General features: G+C 46.1%; 1 protein-coding gene across 1 annotated transcript in view; it reads left to right on the forward strand.

The window, feature by feature from the left end:
* LOC111874709 (methyltransferase-like protein 9) overlaps positions 1 to 20,755 on the forward strand; it is a 339,812-nt gene that overhangs the window by 287,267 nt on the left and 31,790 nt on the right. The window contains exon 3 of the mRNA XM_023870434.2: positions 8,137 to 8,346. Within this exon, the coding sequence (XP_023726202.1) occupies positions 8,137 to 8,346 (210 nt within the window). The remainder of the gene's footprint in view (positions 1 to 8,136; positions 8,347 to 20,755) is intronic.

Genomic DNA, 20,755 nt, shown 5'->3' on the forward strand with positions numbered 1-20,755 from the left:
TTCCTATTATTGTTGTTATTATTATTATTATTATTATTATTATTATTATTATTATTATTATTATTAGAGGGGGTGGTTTTCCCCATGCACCGCGACTAATAGTCTATTGTACGTCCCCCTTTGATATTCTACCAGTCGCCATACCCTGCCGGTACTGGTGCTCGTTTAGCCAGCGAGACTGGCAGTGGTACCCGATAACTTCCCCATCTACCGGAGGCATTGGAAACTACTTGGGCGGGAAACTTTTAAAGTCCCTCCCGGAGGACTTGTTCCCTGAATTTTTCCGCCCTTTAAAAATTCCACGACCTCCGCCGGGTTTGATCCCGCGTACCTTGAGTCATGAGGTGGGAACGTTACCCTAGACTACGGAGGCCGCTGGTTGTTTCCTAACAACGGGTTCTACATGATACAATATTATCCACCCACCTTACTTTCTGTCTGCCAAATGTCCGCTTTCCAGCAATCTTCCGCATAAGGATTCTGTGCCCATCCTTTCTCTCCCGAAATGTGAACCATATTGCCGGCCCACAGTTACCTCCTGACGTTACAAGAACATGACGTGTATGGTCATAGAGTTCCTCGTTATGTAATGTCGTCAGTTGCTCACTTCATTATTTTTAGGTGCAAATATTTTCCAGGTCTCCTGGCATCGAAGCAAGGCCCCAGTTTTCGTACCCATACGAGAGAACTGCGTATTTTGATGTTCCGCATACACGTATTGCAAAGTAGAAGAGGCAGTGAGGAGTAAGGACGGCCACACACAGCTGTCCTGTGCTGTTACTTGGCTTTGAGGCAGCTTAAGTTGCGCATAGGTCCCTGTACCACATTTTGTTCACGTGACTGTACCGCCTTCATTATCGGGGGACCATGTTCTGTCAGCGTGACTCCCCGCACCGCGCTGTAATTTGAAGCCCGCCCGTCACTTTGTCTACCTGCTTATTCATACTCCATTAATCAATCGGGCGCTTCCTGAACGCAACTTGAATATAGAGACTAAACTTACCCAGTTTCCTGAGACGATTAGCCATAATGGATCCGTCTGTGCAGAACTTTTTTTGAAGCATGCAGACCGTACTTCGTTTCAGATTTACAGTGCCTTGCCATGAAATAAGACGTGTCAGGAAACTGGTTCAGTGTACTCTATACAGGAGCAAGTATGGGACAGCGCAGCCAAGGAAGTTTGCGTACAAATGGGTTTCATTCATGCAGCGACATGAGCTCGCCTATATCAGTTTTCTTCTAATAATTTTTTAATCGGTCAACCAATTTTCATGAAACTAGTCAAGTACATGATGCCACTAGAGGTCATCAGAACTTCATACTCTAGGATTCCCTAGCATCACTAATATCAAAACGGCGGCCGTCTGAACTTGCGAAGTGGGAGCACAACTAGCGCCATTTAATGTAGGGTAGTAGATTTTCGAAACATTTGATGGTTCTGTAGAGATAACAGTTTTGTAATATCAGAGATTTTGCACTGGGTATAGTTCAGACACCTACCTACAAATATTATATGAAACAAGCCTGCCAGATGTGAGCAGGCTGTATCTCAAATCTGCATGTCGTCATTCCATTACTTGCTCGTGTTACGTTCCATGAGAATTATGTGATGTTTTGACTGTTCATACACCGAAGAGTTTGTGCCTTAAACATTTAAAGCATAATGGTTACTATATGTACCTGGGCCGCGCCATAGCTCAAGCAGTTAGTCGCTGGCTTTCCACCGCGGCGGCCCGGGTTCGATCCCGGGTCTGGTCAAATGGGATTTGTGGTGGACAAAGTGGCGCTGGGGAAAGTTTTCTCCGAGTACTTCGGTTTCCCTGCCAGTCTTCATTCCACCAATTGCTCCACAATCACCCTCACCTACCATCTGGGGCTGGTACAATAGGCAAGAAGTGGCCGCAGTATGAGGGGCTTAGTCCCTTAGCAATAAAAAAAAATACTATATGTACCACCTGGTGTAACATTAAAAGACTAGATTTTGCCCACGTTGGATCTTTATGTGTTCCTTGTGATTCTCGCATTACACAGCGATCATTTCCCTGAGTGACATTAACATATTGGTTTTTGTAAGCCTAATGGAAATGCACTTCATGTTCCGTGAGCTGAGAACTGGAAAACCTGAAGAGGCCTCTGTATTCTGTAGTTGCCGCGCTACTGGCTAGAAGTCAGTGTGCATGTGGAAGTTCCTACGACCAGCCTCTCGACACAGGTTCTCGTGATTTTCCTCCGTCTTCAAGCAAACGCTGAGATAGTTCCCAAGTTACTACTGCGGGCTTCTCATGCAGCCCCTTCCGGTTTAAGTTCATCATAATTAAGCACTTCGCTCTGGAGGCCCTCAAATTAACGTTACATATTGTAAAAAAAAAAGGTAAAGCTATACTGGGAAGGCCCATATGGTTGTGAGACGTCGAGGCTCCCACATGGCTGTAAGGTTGTCAGCCTTACGCGCCGACCGCCCTTTACTTCCCAGGAAGCTGGGACACAAAATCGCGCGGTCCTTGCCCACAGTGGTTCACGAAACTTACCACATAACGTAAAAATTCAATCAGCCCGTGAATAACCAGCCGGATAAGTGGACGTGCTCGACACAGACGTACCGCACAGCTGGACCGTTGCTGATGTAGAGTCGCACTCCCGGTGCAAAAGCGTGGATATACGATTCCGGGGCACGGATGGACATAGGCCTGGCCCCTGGCCTTGCAAGTTGCACGTGGCACGTTCTGAGTGCCCGAACATTCTCGCCGTGGTCGACACAACGGCTCCGATATTCAGAGCAGCAGTGTGAGTGTCCCACCCAGACTTGGTGACGGCAACGCACATCAACTCACCATACTCATGCGGTAACGGTGTTCTTCTTACCAAATGAAGCATCTTATTGTCACGTGTTTAGGGGTTGTTGCGTGACTTATGAGACGGGTTGTGGATTGCATGATTGGATTTATTGACGCCATATTCACACAACTCGGGACTACAGGAATACGATGTACAGCGCTACCGCTGATCTACACACTTTCCAGCTCCACTAGGGTTCTCAGCCTTCACTAGTCATATCCTGGCAACGGATTTCCACACAGCAGTTATACCAGCCTCACTGTCACTGCAGCACACATCAAGTCTCCTTTGCACAATGTAATTCCTTTCTTGCCGTTTCTTCGCACTCGCCTTCGGTTCTACGCTGCAGCTACGAGCCTCGGAACTCGATTCAGTTGTCGAAAACAACTTCATGCTCAAAGTCACATTGTGACTGACGGTCAGTCAGTCTGTCTTGGTGTCGAGCCCCAGCTGGGGCTCATGACCAGATGTTACTTTTTAAATGAAAGTTACTGTCCTGTTGGCCGCGCCATAGCTCAAGCGGTTAGTCGCTGGCTTCCTACCGCGGCGGCCCGGGTTCGATCCCGGGTCTGGTCAAGTGGAATTTGTGGTGGACAAAGTGGCGCTGGGGCAGGTTTTCTCCAAGTACTTCAGTTTCCTCTGCCAATCTTGATTCTACCAATTGCTCCACAATCACCCTCACCTATCATCTGGGGCTGGTACAATAGGCCAGAAGTGGCCGCAGTGCAAGGGACTTATTTCCACCCCACTAGCAATAAAAAAAAAATCTATCCTGTCCATCTGGGGCGCCCTCTCTGACGGGAGGTCGGGTCTGTCATTTGTTAGTCGTAGTCGATTGTGTTAGTCCTTTGTCACTATGTACACATATTTACAATTGAGTCTTAATATCTAGTATGTATAATATATATACAAGGCCTCTGTCAGTCCAGGCTCAGTACACCAGACTATGCCCTATTTCTAGTAGTATTCGCTACCACAGCGGTCTAGTCACTTGAACGGTCGTATGCCTGACCGCCGCCAAGTTTAAGCCTCTTGTACTTTCTTTGTCGGGCTTCTCCTTGTCCAGTATTGCGAACATTTTCGTTATCATGATTTGGTATGACTTCAGACACTGCACCATTGAACTCTGCCATGATCTGCTGTACTACAGTCACAACTCTCAACACATTGTCGAGAGGTTGACTATTTGCATGAGGAGCCTGAACTGATTGACCTGTTTCTTTCTGCAGTGCAGGGACCGGTACATTTTGTTTTGTTACTGTAGGGCAAACCACTGGGGCGGGGTTTGCCTGTGGCCGCAGTTGTTCTGCGGTGCCTCGTAGTGCCGCCACGAAGGACGCCTGGGTTGACGAGGTTCGATGAGAACACCCTCTCCATAGCAGTTTTCGGTGTTCTCTTGACCTTCCTTTTTTGCAGCTTTTCCCAGGCGTGTCTGCAACCCCGATAGTTGGCGGGATATGGCCTGTCTCCCTCTGCCAACCAGCAGTTGAAGCATGTTTAGGTGGAAGCAGCGTTTCCCTTCTCTGGGCATTCCGTAAGCAGGTGGCCGCCTCCGCACCACAAACAGCGTGGAGGTTGTTTACAATTAGCCCAGACGTGGCCAAACTGTTGACAGTTATGACATTGCGTAAGTCCAGTCTGAGCTCTATACGTCTCCACCTTGATTGATATGTGGCAAAGGCTTGGCAGATTAAATATTTCCTGTGATTTTGCCGTCCGCGGCAAGGTTATCAGGAACAAGGGAAGGTTCCTGGTTGTTATTTCTTCGGAAGGGGAACGGCGGGTTGTCGTCATTTGCTTGACGCTAACAACGTCGAATCCCAGGTTTTCCAGAACTTCTGAAATATCCTGGGCAAGTGTATTGATGGGGAGGTGTCGGAGTACTGTCTTAACGGACTTCATGGATTTAAAGAAAAATGAGTAGTAAGCTTGGCTACTTTTGTTGAAATGTTCTTTGACGGATTCAACATCCGCCATGCTTTTCGTGAGGACTCTCGTTCCATTTTTTTGTGCTATGGAACTCGAAGCCGCCCTTGATCACGTTTTGGAGTTGCTTCTACAACTGGATGAGGTTTACTGCTGATGTCAATATTATTGGAGACGGCCTACCTGTTTTGCCAGAGACTGCCTCCCCAGGTATAGCGGCCTCCGCACTAGTGCTGTCCGTCTCCATTAATGTTTTCAGGGAGGTGAAGAAATTGCGGGTGGCAACCTCTTTAGGGGGTGTGATTGCAGCGGCTGACACTGCTTTCTGCGAGGTCGGGACGGCCTCGTTGGTACCGTGCTGCTTGCGCCGCCGGACTTCTTTGTATCCGCCCTCATGGGTGGAAGAGGACTTATTAGTTGCCTCAGACTGAACAGTTTGACTGCTCGCCTTCACCACTGCCTTTAATTCCTGTAAGGCGACTGTGCATGTGCCATGCAGGGCACTGAACAGGGTCTTGCCTGTTAGGATCTGGCAGTAGTTCTGGCCGTTTTCGTCCGCCTCACTGACGATGGAGCACTACTCATTGTCACCCACCGAAGCTGGAGTGTACCCTGCCACGTCCTCGATGTCGCGGAGTACTCGAAGGAGCTGTTTCAGCTGTGCGTCTGCGTCGGGGAACTCGCCTACCAGCTGCTGGTACTGTGATTTTAGCGTCTGACGCTTCTTGGTCCAGTGTGCCCGGTATCCCGGTACTGGGTTGGCAGCCATATTTGGCCCCACTGTTCTTGTCTCGTGTTCACTCACTTCAGTTTTCGAAGAACCACTATCAACAACGAATATAAAAAGTAATCCAATGTCGCAGACTCCTCTCTTCACTGTTCAGCTACAATCGAGGCGAACACATACCTAACGGCCAATAATCTCGACTCACAATCTCACACACACAAGCAGCAGACAAACACTTGAACTAATGAATCAACGGACTGTGTCATCGTGTACTCGAATCGGCTCACTCCTATGTCACTATGTACACGTATAAGTCTCGACTCTCGACTCTCACTGTCCACTCTCTGTCTGTTCAACTGGAACTTGCTCCCTTGGAACGTCTCGTCATGAAGCCTCGGGGCGGATACCACGGGAAACACCGTTATTGTCCCGTGTTGTTTTGTGCGTGTTTACTGGTCCGTTGCCTAGCAATAAACGTCCTATTGTTGCGCGCGTTCGCTCCAGCGGGAATGTGTTTTTGTCTTGTCTAGCAATGGTCTATATGTCACAATATCACTGGGTAGTATTATACTATTATCAGGATGTCATAAGAGGGAGATGAGATGGACAGGGCATGAAGCACGAACGGTTGAGATGAAATTCAGTGGAAAACAATATGGTGGTCTCTGCCTTCTGCAGTAAGTCAACATCAGGTACATGGCGAGATTTGCAGCTCTCACGATTGACAGTGGGATGTAACGCCGTTTAGTCTGGTAGTTAGTTAGCAACGTTTCGGAAGACATTTCTCTCTCCATATTCAGGCTATGACAGTGAGTCGCGAGGGTGAGGGAGAAAGAGTACTAGGAGTAAGGGCGGCTGGAGTGGGAGTGAAATTAATGGAAACTTATTAAGGCCTTTACAGGTTCACAGAGTCCCCTTTTATTGTACTGCTTATATGCTAAATTCCTGGCCAATAACGGCAGAAAATATAATCAAATGTATTTTGTTTAATAGATTCGAATTGCACGACACTTTAGCCCAAGTTATGTGGCTCCCGAATATTTTTTAATATTCTTTCATATATTAATAAAAATGCTTGCATCAAATTAAGCCTGTATACCATTTGTCAGGCAAAAGAATACCGTATTTACGCATGTATAGGCCGCACATTTTTTGCCAAAAATTCAAGAGGAAAACTGGGGTGCGGCTTATATTCGAAATATTCGAAATCACACTTCATTTAAAAAAAAATATATTCATAATTAGTAATACAGGGTGTTCTACTCCTGAAGGGTGGCACAGATTGTAAGAACACTAAAAGAAATACTTCTGTATAAAATACGCCGCTTCCGTTCAAAAGTCTATACAGAAATGCTGTAATTATACATATAAAAAGTGTATCTGTCCAGATTTCGAATCAGCGTGTCCGTATTCATTTAAAAAGTTCGTTTTGTTCTTACGTTTTCATAACCTCTTTTTTCTACAATTTCTGTCTGAAAATTGTGCTGCGACCTATACATGCGTAAATACGGTATTTATGATTGCCATGCTCGTTGGGTGCGGGGGGTTGTATGCTTTCAAAAGCTGCTTGGCCCAGATTACATGGGCTTAAGGCTGACAGCCTCACCGCCATCTGTGAGGCGGTTGTCTGGAAAACGTGAGTCTCTCGACGTCTCACAACCATACAAGCCTCCACGGCCTGTTACACTGCTAGCGTTACCTTCCCTTACCCCTATTTGCAATTTTGCTTTGGGCCTTCGGTCTTGATGTTTGTCTACTGTGGGCAGAAGCGTTCTGTTTCCTGAGCCAAAAACAGGAATGAATCGTTTGTTGTTCTAATGCGTAAAACGGCATGGAGCGTATTCTTTGCTTTGAAAACTCTTAATTGTGCCCGCACAGTGTATGTATGTAACAAGTAAAGCTGTCCGTGTTATAGGTAATGGAAGTCCATAGGCTTCTGAGACGTCGAGGCGCCCATATTTTCTGGACAGTCTACTCACAGTTTGCGGTGAGGTTGTCAGCCTTACGCACCGGCCACTCTTTAACCCCAGAAGGATTCTTGGGACTCATTTCTGTTAGAGGCTGAGTCGACCCCAGGGCCATAGTGCGTCTGGAATGATTATGCCAATTGAAAAATTTAATGACCTCATCGGGAATCAAACTCACGACCTTCCGGCTTGTAGCACATGTTCCTCGTATTACCCTCACAACACAGCTGTCACCTACAAAGCATTAAACAGTTGGTCTTACTAATGAAGAGGCAATGTTTCCTGTGGTGTAGGAGCTGAGATTTGATTACAGGAATCACGGGTTTCCAAAAGATTTCATTTCTGATTTTCTGTTGGTCCACGTGTTACGTTGCATCCCTGTGTGTTCATACTCCCCGTTGGCTCGCTGTGTGTGACTCTGTACTTCTGAACAATGTGTAGATAAAGGTCAGGCTTCAGATGGTTAAATGTTTACGTCAACATCGAGTGGGCAACACTTCTGCCTCATATTCCTGAGGTCCGGGCTTCTAAATCTGGGGCCGGACACTGACATATTTATAGTTTCCTCAGTACCTCCAGTATAATGCTGGGATAGTACTTCAGATCAGGCCACGACCACTTCCTTGCATGCGATTTTCCTGCCACTCGACGCTACTGACAAGTTCCAGTTGTCTGTTACAGGCTCCTGGGACGCGGGTCCATGTTCGTATATTCGCTGGACCAGTTCCGTCGCTTGCTGGCCGTGACGGAGGGATGGCGTGGCGGTGCCTTGTTGGACCTGGGTGCAGGCGATGGCAAGACCACAGAGGTGATGGGGCAGCTCTTCAGCAACGTGTACGTCACAGAGATTTCCGGGTCCATGCGCTGGGTACTTGCCAAGAGAGGCTTCCAGTGAGTAACCGTCCCGTTACCCGGTGTCAGCAGGTGCCTTATGGTATTTCGTACTGTACAGTTACTCCGTCTGATCTTGTGCACTTAGAGAACTGTTAGAGCGAGGGCACACCGAAGAAACTGGCAACCGCAACGCAACCGCAGTTTCCGAGAATTGTTATCAGGCTGAGTTGAACACATGTTAGTGAACGGAGTAGCGCAAATTGAGGAAACTCCGTTGCAGTGTCCCCAATTTGCGCTTCCTTCGATAACGCTGAAGAATGTGCTGTACAAAGTGGCTACAAGCCAGAAGGTCGCGGGTTCGATCCCCAATTAAGTTATTGGACCTTTCAATTTACCGAATCCTTCCAGCCACATTATGGCCCTGGGGTTGACTCAGCCTCTAACAGAAATGAGTAACAGGAATCTTCGTAGGGTTAAAGGGTGGCCGGCGCATAAGGCTGACAACTTCACCGCCAAATGTGAGCCGATTGTCTATAAAATGTGGGATCTTTGACATCTCACAAACTTGTAGGCCTCCACGGCCTGTTACAGTGATAACGTTACGTTTTTTAAGGGTTATACAAATCAACAGGCCTAATATAATCAGATGTTCTGTATGGGTGTGAAACATGGTCTCATAGTTTTAGAGAAGAACATGAATTAGAAGTAATGTTGTATCTTAGCATCCTGTTGCAGTTGGTATTAACAATTGATGGTTCTGTTTACCGTTTATTTTGCCACAGTATCAAGATTTAAAATTAAATCCATTCTAATATCTGTCACTGCACCACCCGTTCCGGCCTACTCGCCATCATCAGGTGCGTTGAAATTAACGTCCGCACTGCACACGTGACAGACAACAGGCATACCGAAAAGACGATACGTGTGCCACAGAAGGAGGAACTAAACTGACTTCATTTAGAAACACTGTAAACACGAAAACACGGATCGCAGTAGCGCCGAAAACACAGCAGTTCCCCCGAATTTCAACGGGCCTGATGATGGCCTAGTAGGCCGGAACAGGTAGTGAAGGGTCGAATTTTAAATCTTGATAATGTTGCAGGGTGGACGGTACACAAAACTGTAAAATTAGAAAGTAGAAGTGTTTGAAAAAAAAAGTGCTCAACGAAATGCTGGGACCTAAGGAGCACGCAGTGGGCCTACAGGTTTGCTGCTGTGTATACAGACCACAGAGCGCCATGGAGCGACGCAGAATGGGTACAGGATAGCGGTGGCTGCGCGGTCTAAGGCATGAGCTGTCCTCGCTCGCTTGCTCGAACACTGCGATCATGGTTTCGAATCCCACACGAGGCATGGATGTCTGTGTGTGTATGCATTTATTCTGTGTTTCTGTTGTCCTGTGTGTAGGTAGCGGCCTCGACTGTGTATAGATTACGAAACTGAAGAAGACGCCAGGGCCCAACAAAGGGCTGTAGAGCCATTAATGGATGAATGAATAAAAAACCGGTTAAAGAAGGTCTTGAAAAACATTCACTTGGAAGACCCAAAATAAGATGGAAGGATAACGTCAAGATGGGTTTGTGAGGGGGGGGGAGAGACTAAGACTGCTGTCCAGTGTTATTACTAGCGATGGTCAGCCTTCGGGTTATGCTGTCAGAGAATTTATCACAATGTTTATCTAACAGAAGATATTTCTTTCTCCGGTTACGCGCTTCTGCCCCAGATATTTAGTGAGAGAACAAAAACTCGGTGGTTCCGTAAACTGGCGCGTGGCTACCATGGAGTGTCCCCCCACTGTGGGAAAATAATTTGCTTGCAGTTACGCAGTTTCGAGAAACAAGTTGCGCGCAAACGGAGAGTACGCTATCCCGCACAGATGGGCACGCGACATCAGTTGTGTCATTTTTGCACAGAAGTGTGTCAGGCTGGTAAACAGACACTTGTACACGTGTTTCGGTCTGCAGATGGCGCAGATACTGGTTATCCTCTCAGATCACTCTCGAATCTGAAACCATATGTTTTAATTGCGACAAACCACCTCTGTGGTCTAGTGGTCAGAGTTCCTGGGTATAGATCCAGACGTCCCGGGTTCGATTCCTGGCGTTATCGGATTTTCTGAGAAGTAGTGGGTCTGGAACGGGGTCGGGGTCCACTCAGCCTCGTGAGGATAACTGAGAAACTATTTCAAGGAAATAGCCGCACCGGTCTACAAAAACGGAAATTAACGGCCGTGGGGATTCGTTGCGTTGACCACGCGATACCCTCTATCCGCTAAAGTTGGCACTAACTTCGCCGACGAGCGGTGGTCGCTCACTCGTTATGGTTCGCTTGCGGACTCAAGCCATGGAGTTTAGTTCTAGATCTCCAAAAGTTCCTCATCAAACTACCGTACTGAAACATCGTGCTGTTCATTCAGTCACAATAATTTTATTCATAAAACTATGTTGGCATCATTGTGTGTTTTGTCCTACATATCTGTTAGCTAACTTTGTTTTACTTCGCCTCGCAATGACCGGATACGGTCAAAACATATGAACAACAGGAAGTTCTGGCACGAACTGATCACCTACTTTCCTTCGATACTAGGTATATGGACCGCGAAGAAAACGACGCCTCCAGCAATTTTTCGTTACCGCGGGAACGTCTTTACAGAGCCGTTGCGCAGCAACGAAACTAGGGATACAGTTTGCCTAGCAGCGATAGGAGAGATACACATACAAACACAAAGACTGATGGTAGGGATTTATGAAGCACGCCGTTGAGATGGGTTCAGGTGCTATGATGTACATAACAAGTTTCATAAAGATTGGTTCAAGCGTTCAAAAGTTGTTGGGGGGAGGGAATACACACGTACACAGACAACACAGAGATCGCATAAGCCTTATTTAAGGAAGCAGGCTAGAAAATAAAAGCAAAAATAAGTTCTTGGAAGAACTAATCTCCTACTTCCCTTTGATACGACACGGACTGCATAGAAAACGAAAGAATTTGTGGGAGGGACACATACAGACAAATAGTGATATTATATAATAACTACCAACGGCCTGTTGCCTAGCAACGACAAAGAGGGTGGACACAGACACACAGTATTGTGATATTTTTTATTATGTTTGTGGGACTGTTATTATATGACCTGTAGAGAGACACATGAGGGCTGCAATCCTTTGAAAATGTTCTATCACTTGGAACGCACACCCTGTAGCCAGGCTGGGCGCAGAGCCATGATGAGGCTCGTTTCCATTAGAGAGTCACTCCCACCTTTCGGATGGGAATGGAATCAGCCACGCCTCTCACTAGTAATTGGAAATTGATTCGTGGAGAGCAGTTCGCACGCCCGCTCAAATTGCCACTCGTTGAGGAGAAATAAGGCGTCTGTACTCTTCACAACTCTTCGGCATTTATCTGGAGAAATGTTTAACACTTTACATCACCCCTCGGGGAAAGCCCCGTTTCACAACGCATAAAAGTCTTGGAAAGAATAAAAATGTATTGTCAGATTTACTTTGGTGACTGACTGCTAAATTGCTGCTGGCCCTCGCCAGCACAGTGATTCTTGGTTCCAAGTCTCACGGCACTCATGAACTAGTTCTACACGAGAAACAGCGGCAGTTTAAGCTACGGACGAAGGACAAATGGAACACAAAAATTGGAGGGAGGCACACAGAGGCGATAAGATGTTCTCATAAGCCTCATTTTATTTTTTCCAAATAAAATAGTGGACTAAAAACTCTGCATTTTGTCCGCACAGTGTATCTATGTGTTCCATATGGTTCTCGCAGCAAACAGCTACTGTTTCCCTAAACAGCATTAACCGGTTGGGTTTTGTAGCGTAGACGCCTGGCAGTTTCTGCGCAACTAAAAGATAATTCTTACATATTGTTAAGTAATTGACTGTACGAGTATGTAGGTTGGGGTTGAGTTGGTAATTGGATATACTGAACATTTACAAATCGAAACTACAACTATAGCTCTATCGCTAGTTCACACACACTGCAGTTCACTACAACACATACTAAATCTTCTCAGATTGCTGTATCTTCACCGGTTCTTGCCTAGTAATGGCTTCCAACCGCGGACGTTCCCCTTCCTCTGGGTTCCTGTAATATTCCCATGCCTCCGCTACCAGCTTCTTACAGCAACAGGTCACAAGGACTGAGCAATTAACTTATTCAACTCGATACATGATACAAACTCCGTCTTCAGTGCAAATCATATATTATACGTCTTTCGTTTTGCTCTCCTTTACACGCTACATGTTTCGGCCACAAACGGCCATCATCAGGTCTATTACTCACGTATCTGTCACACTGCACTTAGTTTAACATTTAAAATTTAAAAACACAGGTCTTCCTGATACGTGAGTAATAGACCTGATGATGGCCGTTTGTGGCCGAAACATGTAGCGTGTAAAGGAGAGCAAAACGAAAGACCTGTAATATATGATTTGCACTGAAGACGGAGTTTGTATCATGTGTCGTATGGAGCGCAACGGGATGCTTAAATATAATATTATTCAACTCCACTGGCTGCCTCTGCCCACTAACTCTATACTTGTCCTGCTTGTAACATCTTGGCACGGACCACACAGAAAACACAGTTTCTCTGTTTGTTAGCCGACAGCGCAGAAAACACCATTCTTTTATTGCTGTTTATGGCCACTACTTGGCAATGGGTTTACATGCTACAGTATTTATGTTGGAGAATAATAGTGTGAGGTTAGGAGACCGATAAAGTGAATATAAACGCTTGCTTCTTGTGGTTTCATTTGCGACGCAGTCAGCAGCTAGACCGTGTAGCGTCGAATGGTGAGACGAATGATAGATGGGAAAGGATTTGGAAGGAAGCAGTCATGGCTTAATCGGGGTATCAGTCGACATGTTCCTGCAAGGATAGCCTGTTTCGGGACTGAGATTCGAACCCAGCACCTCCCGAATACGAAGCTAAAGAGTTGCGGCTACGCAACGGCACTCTGTGTCTGAATATTAAATTTGTTACGCGTAAGGTTTAGCCATTTGGGAGGGGGGGGGTTGCTTGCCGCTGTGGCAAAGCCAGGCCCCCTGCCCCCACTACTGTTCCTCTTATTTCCCCATGCTACTGGACACAGAAATGGAGACGCATCTGCTTCTCATGATATCTCTGACTCATGAACGTGGTTTCCGTTGTTAACATCATGGCTCTTCCCTTTTTTGTGTGCGCTTCCTATTCGCCCTACCAATATTTCAGAACATGAGCTACCTAGCCCAGAAATATATAAACTTTGTGTCTCACTATGTCGTGGGTTCGATTCCTGTCGAGGTTATCGTTTTATTTTTTCAATTGATATAATTCTTCTAGCCGCACTATGGCCCTGGGGGCGACTCAGCCTCTAACAGAAATGGGTACCACTAACCTTCTGGGTGGTGTAAAGGGCGGCCGGCGCGTAAGTTTGACAAACTCACCGCCTTTTGTGAGCCGATTGTCTAGAAGATATGGGAGCCTCGACGTCTCAAAATCCTATGGGCCTCCATGGCCTGTTACAAGGATAGCTTTGTTTTTTTTTTATTATTTTATCTCACTCTATGTGCCCTGTGTTCGGAAGATCCTGGAAGGAAATCTCGGCCCGGAGACCGAATGTTCTGGTTGACGGTTTCATTAGTTTTTAAGAATATTTTTGGAATGTTCTTAGGGCTAAATGGCGGCCTTTGGGCTTCCACGGCCTTTACTTTTCTTTACTACCTCAAGTTAGGCCACGACCGGATTCTTCCATACCATTTTCATTTAATTGTTCATAAGTCACCTCACAATTCTAGACTATAGTCGCAGGTGCTCACATCCTGTTGTGAGCCAGGATAGCTACTGGCTACGGGACGGACGACTGAGGGGCCGGAGTTCGAGTTCCAGTAGGTTCAAGAATTTTCGTTTTTCCAAGTCGTCCAGACCGGCTCTGGGGTTCACCCAACCTCATATCCAATGGGTACCGGGAGCTCTTTCCCCGGGGGTAAAGCTGCCGGGGCGTGAAGTTGACCACTCTCTTCCAGCTAGTGCCGAGGTCAAGAAAATATAGATTTGTACATCCACTCCCCCATACGCCTTCGTGGCGTAGTGCTGAATTCGTTAAGCACAGGGACAGCTTTACCTTTACCTTTACTGACAGCCTGTTTGCGGATGGGAAGTGTTTGTCGCGTAAAGCGGTTCACAGCTGGTAAACAAGCGTTTCGCTGATGAAGAAGAGGTTGAAGCAGAGGTGCGAAAATGGCTGAGACAGCAGTCAAAGAGACTTCTATGCCGCGGGTTTCTACGCACTGGTAAAGCAATGGGACAAGTATATCAATGTTGGTGGAGGATATGTCGAGAAATAAATGCTTTTTTCCAGGTTCGAATATCACGTGTTTTTCGATTTGTATCCTATTTACTGACTGCCCCTCGTACGTCTTTTCCCACGGCATCCAGACCGGCTGTGCGGCTGTGCAGTAACGTAATTTCACACCAATTGTGTAATTGCAAACAGCGGCTGGAGCGTCAAGCTAGCCATTCAATCTCATCTTTTACTGACGTTAAGAATGCACGAGGTTTCTCACGTACATTTTGTTGTCATGGTGCTTGGACACAGGTGTAACTTTACTGTCTGCTCTACAACTTAAAATGTTCACTAGGCTCCCGTTTTGCTCTGTGGGTAAGGTCAGGGTAAAGCTGTCCCTGTGTTTAATTAAGGAGTATGTCATAAAGATGTATGGGGGAATGGAGGTGAGTGGTCAGCTTCACTCTCCGGCCGCAGTACCCCCAGGGGAAGAGCACCCGGTACACATTGCATAGGATACTGGATGGGCCCCAGAGCCGGTCTGGATGCCGTGGTGAAGAGAAGAATATCTCACCCCTATCAAGAATCAAGCCCCGGTTCCTCGGTCGTCTGTCTCGTAGGCTAATGACTGTACCGACTAAGCTTTGAAGTGCCTGAGCATGAGAGGCGTACAGTTTGATGTGACGTCACTGTGAGATGTGACGTGATCACAGACTACTCCCTCGAGCCAAAAGCAAATCATTCGCCACTTTATAAATTTGTTCGCTGAAAAGAGGAGGAAGAAACGCATGGCCCACTCCAGTTTTCATTATTCAGTTTCTTACACTTGCCTTCGTTCTGAATATTCCGTGAAAGGAAAATGGGAATTTTCTTCTAGCAAAGAGCATGCCGAATGAAGGCGCTGTGTGGACACCGTCAACAGCGTCTTGCAAATACTCGACAGGCGCTAGCACAGGGAAGTTTACGGTGATGCCTCGTCGTCAGAATATTGAAAAGCTCGGGATATGAACATAGCTAATAGAGCCTACATGTGGGGATAACTCTATATTGTAGATAAAAGATTAAAACTGTTTTGTAACCGGCCGTGGAGGCCCATAGGGTTCTGAGACGTCGAGGCTCCCACATTTTCTAGACAATCAGCTCACAGATGACGGTGAGGTCAGCCTTACGTGCCGGCCGCCCTTGACCCCTAGGAAGATTCCTGGTACTCATTTCTGTTAGAGGCGTAGTCGACCCCAGAGCAATACTGCGGCTGGAAGGATTAGGTCAACTGGAAAATCCAGTGATCTCATTGAAAATCGAAAATGCGACCTTCCGGTCTCTACCAACTGTGCTACCGCGCCCCAAACGAAATATATTAGGGGCAGGAAAAATTCGGAAAACGTTTGCCGCCCTTCAGGTCAGAGCCTTTTGTCTTTCTGACCTTTGTGTGAAACCCTTTAAAACACACAAAACTATATTTTTCCATGTTTTTTGTATGGTGTGAAGCTTGGGCTGTAATGTTAGAGGAAGAACATTGACTGAGGGCGTCTCAGAACAGGGGGCAGAGGAGAATTTTTGGGCGTATGAGGGATGAAGTAACAACAGGATATGTAAAACTGCATACTGAGGAACTTCATAACTTGTACTGTTCGCCAGACTTTATTAAGGTGATGAAATAGAGATGGTATGATGGGTGGGGCATGAAGCACGGATGGGAGTGAAGAGAACAGTTCTAAATGTGCTGTCATGTCAAGGGTACGAAGATATAGATGCCAAATTTTCAAGTTATCTTTTTCCAAAATGAACATGCCTCTCGTCAACACAACGTTTAAGTCTCAGAAGTACAATAACACGTCAGAATAAAAAACTGCTAATGCCCCAGCTTTACCGACCCTTTGACATGGGAGTTAAATGCTGGGGAACGGAAGCGAAAAACATAACCAAAATTGCAACCTTTGCAATGAAATGTTTTAAATGTACGGCAGAGTACAAGCAGATGATCCGACATATTGAATAAATTAAAAGAATAGATCCAGTGGTGGACAAAATTTCGAAATATAAATCCAGTTGATTCGAGATTTCGACAAAATCAAAAGAAATGGATTTCAGAAAAAAAAATACATATTGCTTGAACCAAGGAACCGGTGACAAAGCAGTTGGATGGATGAGGCAGGAAGTGGCCAGCAAGTGACCACGCTCTGTCCCATAGATGATGATGATGATGATGATGATGATGATGATGATGATGATGGTGGTGGTGGTGGTTGTTATTGTTCTCAAGCCTCTGTTATTGTTGTACTTAAGTAGGCATCGTCAATTTATTTGGGATTGAAGTTTTCACATCGCGGCTGTGAAAATAAAGATATGATGTGCTGTTTGTTAGATATGTACCAACGTTTCGCGGGAATCCACTGGCGTCATCTTCAGGGAAAGAATTGAGCCGATCTGGAAATGTGACACGTCATTTTGGCAAGGGAAGACCAGGGCTGTGCGCGAACCAATAGGGAAACAGACATACAGCTGGAAGAATTTGTTAGAATTTTATGATTTTGTCTTCCATCACGACACATTAATGACCTCTTTTTTATTTGGAGGCCTGTTTGTGCGTGCGTGCGCGCGCCGGCTTTAAAACGCTGTCTGTATCATTATTTCCCAATGTGCATGCATGACAGTCTATTGATTTGCAATGTCAGTTTCGTATGCCCTCTGTACGGATCGAACCGAAACACTTGAGGAAGGCAGCTGCTCTTCCCCCTGTGGAGACTTCCCGAATCGCGCACGCCACCGCCACGTGACCAGACGTCCTACGTTTATGCCGTTAAAAAAGTGTTAATACAAATATTTCAGGAACAAAATACATGTCTGTACATAGCGTCTGAGCTGCTTGCGAACGTGGGGTAACGTGGTGGTGCCTATCAAACCGAATTTCATGCAGTGGAATTATTGAACTGATTTCTTTATTTCGGTAAGTTTAATTGTTGAACGAGTGAACTGTTTCCTATTGACTTTATTTCATGTATCGTGTAGACCCCTTACTGGGTAACGACCTCGAAACAGCCAAACAACCTTCGCTGCTAGGCATAATATTCTTGATAAGCAAGTATATGCAGCCGTTACTGAGTAACGCCTTCGCAAACAAGCATGTTCCCACGGAGATGATTGGATTGCAACAATGATTTGTGTTTTATACGCCGTCCGTGCCGAGATGTTATAAGGAGGACAAGTGGAGCACGAGTACACAGAGAGAGAGAGAGAGAGTTGTAAGGAAGTCTATGAAGAGAAGACTTGGTCGGTGTTGTTGAGAGCCAGCGGGCAACAAAGTTAACGCGGAAGCTGAAGAATCTCCACTGTTAGGATCCGTTGCCAAGGAACGACTGGTGAAGACACAACAGATTTAGCATGTGTTATGGCGATTTGTAAATTGTCGAAATTAGCGGTAGCGCTATAGTTGCCTGTAGTTACGATCTGTAAGTGATCAATAAATCCGATTACCAATCCAAACCCCGTCTATAGCCACTTCTTCTCATGACAATATATTAATTGAAATACTGCATTACCCCCAACCTACCCCATAATCTGGGTACACTATCGAACCTGAATGCGATAGATCGACTTCGATAATAATCGCATATAAACAGACATATGCAATCGTAGTTGGAGTATCCTCCTCTTAGTACTCTTTGCACATGGAACAGTGGATCCACCGCCTTCACAAATCTCGCTGCGAACATGGGAAATTGCCAGTGGTCCTTCCTTCTGTACTGGCACTCATCGCCGTCTCTCGCTCGCAAATTTCACCTGCTTTTGCAAACTGTTACCCCATGCATACTGTGACATGACGCCTGAAAGCCGGAAGTGTGCAGTCAGAGAAACACAGCAGATACATTTGTTGCTAGACAACGGCTAGCAATGAATATGCTTGTATAAATCAACGCGTTCCCGGAGATTGTCACACGTTTCGTGGCAACAGAGAATAACAGAGGAATCAACTGGCCGACTTTGTGTTCTATATTCGGTCCGCATGAAGTTAGTTCGGCCCGAGATTCAGACAGCCAGATGGAGAATTCGAGAGACGAGTGAGTCTTCAAGAGCCATTCGACAGACGCCGTTCAAGACAGTGCAATAGTTGAAGTGTTACCAAGCAACGACGCTCTAGAACTTTTCTTTTCTGTATTATAGCTGCAGTATTCTTGAGAGTGTTATAATTATTTGTAGTTACGACTTGTCAGTATCCAATAAATCGATTCACGAATCCCAACCCCGTCTGTAAGTCACTAATACACGTGACAATACATTTCGTAACTTTTTACCCCTGCCAACTATGCCGGTAGCTTGTTCTATGAATCATAACGTGGAACTTCTCGAAGGAAACATTTCCATTTAAATTAGAAACTATATCTACCTCAGGAATTCATCAGCGCTCCCCGTCAGCTCACTGAACTAGCGCACGGGACTAGTAGCGCTACTGAGTCCTTAAGCGCAACTGTGCCATGCGCGCCCAGTTCTGTGTCTCACCGCGGGATCACGTGAGTCATGAAACTCGGCAGGTTTATCCCCTCCCTGTTGTGTGTTATGTTTCGAGCGGGTTGGCATAGCGGTAACAGTCTACACTCGTGTTTGGGAGGTACTCGGTTCGAATACCCTGCCGGGATACCTACTATCCTGATTGAAGTATTTCATAGTTATACCTCAAGCCTTCCACGCAGATGCTGCGATAGTACCTCTACCAAGGCCATTACAGCTTCCTTCCAAATCCTTTCTAATTAACCAATCATTCCTCCATTCGACACCGTCTAGTCTGGCTGCTAAGAGCGTCGTAAAGTAAAGTAAAAAGTAAAGTTGTCCCGCTGTTTTAACTACGTAATTAAGCACTACGCCTTGAAGGCGTATGGGGGAGTTGATGTATAGGTCCACATTTTCTTGACCTCAGCATTAGCTGAAGGTGAGTAGTTAGCTTTACCCCCGGGGAAAGAGCCGCGGTACCCATTGGATGGGAGGCTCGATGGGCCCCTCTCCACGTCGTCCAGACGTGGAGAGGAGAAAATTCTTGCCCCTACCAGGACTCGAACTCCAGCCCGTAGCCAGTCGCTATACCGACCATTCTATCCCGGTTCCTGCCATAAAGTGAGGGGGCAGCAAAATTCGAATTCATAAAGGCTGTCGCTAAGTTGAACATTTTAACAGTGTATATGGCCACTGTACGGTAGATGATAGACTGTAATATGTTAGGGCTGGGCGGGGGAAGGGAGAAAAGAGAAGGAAAAGAGATAAATACAAGAAGGAAAGAGACGACTAATGGAGTATCTATGCGCCGGGCCCAGCAATGGATATGCATACACACAATAAACGTGTTTACACTTGAAAGGCTTCTAAGGTGTCCATTCCTTATGCATGGGCGAGCAGAGCTGGACGTGATATACGTATACATATATGGCACACGTGTGTGCTGGGGCAAGTCGGAGGGGGGGGGGGCTCTGCAGCTCCACAGAAACATGCGGACACGATGAGAAGAGGCGGCCTGGACAGGAAAGAAATGCATATCAAGAGGCAGACGATGCTTTTTTTTTCAAGTACCCTAGAATAGTGTGTGAGAGGCAAATTTGCTTCCTACGCAGCAAGTCGAACTTCCCGGGAGTTCGACTAGAACTAATAAGGCCTACTTCGCTGTATTTCTAATCCTACTGATTTATTACTATTATTATTCTATTTTCTTACGAAGAACTCTGTACAGAATCCACATGCTTCAGATTTGTCGGATATAACCTCAAAGATTCGCGCCGTCGCCATGTTTGTTGACGTAAATGCTATATATCGTATACAGCGTGTATGGATGTAACGCCTTTAACTGACGTTTCGCAGGAACATGTCTCCTCTATCTTCAGCCCTGAAGAAACCAGCATGACGCTTGCTCTGTTTGCTACCTGCTTCATTTTGGTTTCTTCCTTCGCTTATTATTCGACCATGAAGATGGAGGTGACCTGTTATTCATCTGTTACCTCCATCAAACCGAAAGCTGAATACAGATTTCATGCAGGCGCCATTTTGTTGTTTTAGAGGAAAGAAGAACAGTCTTACAGAAGTTGATAACATCTCGTGCATTCGTTACGATACCTCGTTTAAGAATCCTAAATTATGAAGTGGTTTGATCTAACCGTAATGCTGTAGACGGTACTCGATTCAAAATCCGATCTGGGACAGCGGGTATCC

This window comes from Cryptotermes secundus, unplaced genomic scaffold (genome assembly GCF_002891405.2).
Source record: "Cryptotermes secundus unplaced genomic scaffold, Csec_1.0 scaffold313, whole genome shotgun sequence".
Lineage (NCBI taxonomy): Eukaryota > Metazoa > Arthropoda > Insecta > Blattodea > Kalotermitidae > Cryptotermes > Cryptotermes secundus.